Below are 4,504 nucleotides of genomic sequence, written 5' to 3'. Positions count from 1 at the left end.
GGTCTGTGGGGGTCTGTAGTTCTCTATGGGGATCTATGGGGGGCTATGGGTCAGTGGGGTCCCTATGGAGTCTTTAGGGGGCCTCTATGGGGCCTTCAGGGGGTCTCTATGGGGCTCTGTGGGTCTCTGTGGGTCTTAATGTCTCTCTATGGGGCGCTTGAGGCTCTCTGTGGGTTCCTGTTGGGTCCCTGTGTGGCTGAATCTCTCTCTATGGGGCCCGTGGGAGTCTCTATGGGTCACTGCAGCCCTATGGCCCCTATGCAATCTCTGGTTCCTATGGGTCCCTATATACCCCTTGTCGTCCCTATACATCCCTGTGTCTCGCATACATCCTTATGGCTCCTATGGGTCCCTATACATCCCTATGGGTTTCTATGGGTCCCTATACATACCTATACGTTTGTATAGGACCTATACATCCCTATGGCCCCTGTGCATCCCTATGGGTCGCTATACATACCTATGGGTCGCTATACATCCCTATGATATCTATACATTTATATAGGACCTATATATCCCTATGGGTCGCTATACATACCTATGGGTCCCTATACATACCTATACATTATATAGGACCTATACATCCCTATGGCCCCTATGCATCCCTATGGGTCCCTATACATACCTATACATTTGTATAGGACCTATACATCCCTATGGCCCCTATGCATCCCTATGGGTCCCTATACATACCTATACATTTGTATAGGACCTATACATCCCTATGGCCCCTATGCATCCCTATGGGTCCCTATGCATACCTATACATTTGTATAGGACCTATACATCCCTATGGCCCCTATGCATCCCTATGGGTCCCTATGCATACCTATACATTTGTATAGGACCTATACATCCCTATGGCTCCCTATACATCCCTTGGCCTCTATGCATCCCGTATGGGGCTCTATCCATCCCTATGGTCCTTAGACAACCTTATGGCCCCTATGCATCCCTATGGTCACTATGGGTCCCCATGGGTCGCTATGGGGTCCCTATGGGTCGCTATGGGTCCCCATGGGTCGCTATGGGTCCCTATGGGTCGCTATGGGTCCCGTCCGTAGGGAAGAAGAAGAAGAAGACGCGTGGGGACCACTTCAAGCTCCGCTTCCGCAAGAACTTCCAGGCGCTGCTGGAGGAGCAGGTGGGGGCTATGGGGCGGCTATGGGGCTATGGGGGGGCTATGGGGCTATAGGGAGTCTATGGGGCTCCATTTTGGGTGACTTTGGGTCCGATTTGTTCTCATTTGACCCAGTTTTAGCTCATTTTTAGCCCGTATTTGCCCATTTTGGGCTCATTTTCCCTAGTTTTAGCTCCTTTCTGACCATTTTTGGCCCATTTTGGCCCTTTTTAGCTCCTTTTGGCCCATTTTTGGCTCCTTTCTGCCCAGTTTTGCCCATTTTTAGCTCTTTTTTGCACATATTTAGCTCCTTTGGCTCGTTTTTTGCTCCTTTTGCCCCCTTTTTATCTCATTATACCCATTTTTAGCTCCGTTTTTGGCCCGTTTTGGCCCCTTTTGATCATATTATAACCATTTTCCCCCTTTTCCCCTCCTTTTTCCCCCTTTTCCCCTCCTTTTTCCCCCTTTTCCCCTCCTTTTTCCCCATTTTCCCCTCCTTTTTCCCCTCCTTTTCCCCATTTTTCTCTCCTTTTCCCCATTTTTCTCTCCTTTTCCCCATTTTCCCCTCCTTTTTCCCCATTTTCCCCTCCTTTTCCCCCATTTTCCCCTCCTTTTCCCCATTTCCCCTCCTTTTCCCCCATTTTCCCCCATTTTTCTCCTTTTTCCCCATTTTTTGCTCCTTTTTCCCCATTTTTTGCTCCTTTTTCCCCATTTTTTGCTCCTTTTTCCCCATTTTTGCTCCTTTTTCCCCATTTTTTGCTCCTTTTTCCCCATTTTTTGCTCCTTTTTCCCCATTTTTTGCTCCTTTTTCCCCATTTTTTGCTCCTTTTTCCCCATTTTTTGCTCCTTTTCCCCAATTTTTGCTCCTTTTTCCCCATTTTTTGCTCCTTTTTCCCCATTTTTTGCTCCTTTTTCCCCATTTTTTGCTCCTTTTTCCCCATTTTTTGCTCCTTTTTCCCCATTTTTTGCTCCTTTTTCCCCATTTTTGCTCCTTTTTCCCCATTTTTTGCTCCTTTTCCCCAATTTTTGCTCCTTTTTCCCCATTTTTTGCTCCTTTTTCCCCATTTTTTGCTCCTTTTTCCCCATTTTTGCTCCTTTTTCCCCATTTTTCTCTCATTTTTCCCCATTTTCCCCTCCTTTTTCCCCATTTTTTGCTTCTTTTCCCCCATTTTTTGCTTCTTTTTCCCCATTTCCCCTCCTTTTTCCCCATTTTCCCCTCCTTTTTCCCCATTTTTTGCTCCTTTTTCCCCATTTTTTGCTCCTTTTTCCCCATTTTTGCTCCTTTTTCCCCATTTTTCGCTCCTTTTCCCCCCCTCTTTCCCCGTTTCCGCCTCTTTCCTGCGCAGAACCTGAGCGCTGCCGAGGGCCCCACGTACGTGTCTGCGTGTGCGGGGCCCTCGCGCCGGCCCCAGCGCCACTTCTGCAGCGTCTGCGGCTTCCCCTCGGCCTACACCTGCGTGAGCTGTGGGGCCCGCTTCTGCTGCGCACGCTGCCTCGGCACCCACCAGGACACGCGGTAACGGGGGGGGGACGCATGGGAGAACGTGGGATAACGTGGGGAGAACACGGGGGGAATGCATGGGAGAATGTGGGATAACGTGGGGGGAACATGGGGAGAACATGGGGAGAATGCATGGGATAACGTGGGGAGAACATGGGGATAACGTGGGGAGAACACGGGGGGAATGCATGGGAGAATGTGGGATAACGTGGGGAGAACATGGGGAGAACATGGGGAGAACATGGGGAGAATGCATGGGATAACATGGGGAGAACGTGGGGATAAAATGGGGAGAACATGGGGGGAATGCATGGGATAACATGGAGAGAACATGGGGGGAATGCATGGGATAACATGGGGAGAACATGGGGGAAACGTGGGGATAAAATGGGGAGAACATGGGGGGAATGCATGGGATAACATGGGAGAACATGGGGACAACATGGGGAGAACGTGGGGGAATGCATGGGATAACGTGGGGAGAACACGGGGGGAATGCATGGGCATAACGTGGGGAGAACATGGGGGAAACGTGGGGATAAAATGGGGAGAACATGGGGGGAATGCATGGGATAACATGGGAGAACATGGGGACAACATGGGGAGAACGTGGGGAGAATGCATGGGATAACATGGGGAGAACATGGGGAGAACGTGGGGAGAACATGGGGGGAATACATGGGAGAACATGGGGGTAACATGGGGAGAACATGGGGGTAACGTGGGGGTAACATGGGGGGAATTCATGGGATAACATGGGGAGAACATGGGGGTAACATGGGGAGAACGTGGGGGTAACGGGGGGAATTCATGGGATAACATGGGGAGAACATGGGGGTAACGTGGGTATAACATGGGGAGAATGCATGGGATAACATGGGGAGAACATGGGAGTAACATGGGTATAACATGGGGAGAATGCATGGGATAACATGGGGAGAACATGGGGGGAATTCATGGGATAACATGGGAGAACATGGGGATAACGTGGGGAGAACATGGGGGGAATGCATGGGAGAACAGGGGGGGAATTCATGGGATAACATGGGGGAACGTGGGATAACGGGGTAACATGGGGAGAATACATGGGGGAACATGGGGAGAACATGGGGGGAATTCATGGGATAACATGGGGAGAGCATGGGATAACGTGGGGGTAACATGGGGAGAATTCATGGGATAACATGGGGGGAACATGGGGACAACATGGGGAGAACATGGGAGTAACGTGGGGGTAATATGGGGAGAACAGGGAGAATGCATGGGATAACATGGGGGGAACGTGGGGGGAATACATGGGGGAACATGGGGGTAACACGTATAGAACGGGGGGTAACATGGGGGGAACATGGGGGTAATACATGGGATAACATGGGGAGAACATGGGGGGACTTCATGGGATAACATGGGGAGAACATGGGGGGAATACATGGGATAACATGGGGATAACACGGGAATAACACGGGATAACACTCTATGGGATCCTGGCCTGTGCTGACGTGAACCCTCCCCCCCCAGCTGCCTCAAATGGACGGTGTGAGATGACGTCACCCCCCCCCCCGTGATGACGTCACCCCCCCATCCCCGATGACGTCATCCCCACGACGGCGCCGCCACCCGGAGCCCCCGTTTTGGGGTCGAAACCCGTGGTTTTGGGGCCAAAAAAAGGCAACAAAGAGATTTGGGTGAATTCTTGGTGTCTATGCTTTAAATGGGGGGGGGAAGAACCCCTTTAAATGGGGACGGGGCCCCTTTAAATGGGGGGGGGGGGGGAACCACAGAGGGCGACGGAGCCGTTGCCCCTTTAAGAGCGGCCGCCCAAGATGGCCGCCGCCATCGAGCGTCGATCCAACATGGCCGCCGCCAGCGGGCTCTCTGCGCGT

General features: G+C 51.5%; 1 protein-coding gene across 1 annotated transcript; it reads left to right on the top strand.

The window, feature by feature from the left end:
• The first annotated feature begins 1,011 nt into the window (after positions 1 to 1,011).
• ZNHIT1 (zinc finger HIT-type containing 1) lies at positions 1,012 to 4,199 on the top strand. Its single transcript, XM_057424598.1, has 3 exons — positions 1,012 to 1,144; positions 2,467 to 2,636; positions 4,140 to 4,199. The coding sequence occupies exons 1-3, from the start codon at positions 1,028 to 1,030 to the stop codon at positions 4,159 to 4,161; spliced, it is 309 nt and encodes a 102-aa protein (XP_057280581.1). The 5' UTR covers positions 1,012 to 1,027; the 3' UTR covers positions 4,162 to 4,199.
• The last annotated feature ends 305 nt before the right edge of the window (positions 4,200 to 4,504 follow it).

The sequence above is a fragment of the Pezoporus wallicus genome, unplaced genomic scaffold, assembly GCF_028554395.1.
Source record: "Pezoporus wallicus isolate ANWC-B61680 ecotype Strahan unplaced genomic scaffold, APGP_CSIRO_Pwel_v1 contig_9934, whole genome shotgun sequence".
In the NCBI taxonomy this organism is placed as follows: domain Eukaryota; kingdom Metazoa; phylum Chordata; class Aves; order Psittaciformes; family Psittacidae; genus Pezoporus; species Pezoporus wallicus.
Note: the sequence above shows the minus strand (reverse complement) of the source record. Positions and strands in the feature narration are given on the sequence as shown.

Excerpts from the sequence above, each read along its gene's own strand:
- ZNHIT1 (XM_057424598.1), top strand. The coding sequence starts at position 1,028 with ATGGGTCCCTATGGGTCGCTATGGGTCCCGTCCGTAGGGAAGAAGAAG. Across the intron at positions 1,145-2,466 it reads AGGCGCTGCTGGAGGAGCAG|AACCTGAGCGCTGCCGAGGG; the intron begins GTGGGGGCTATG and ends TTTCCTGCGCAG. Across the intron at positions 2,637-4,139 it reads GGCACCCACCAGGACACGCG|CTGCCTCAAATGGACGGTGT; the intron begins GTAACGGGGGGG and ends CTCCCCCCCCAG.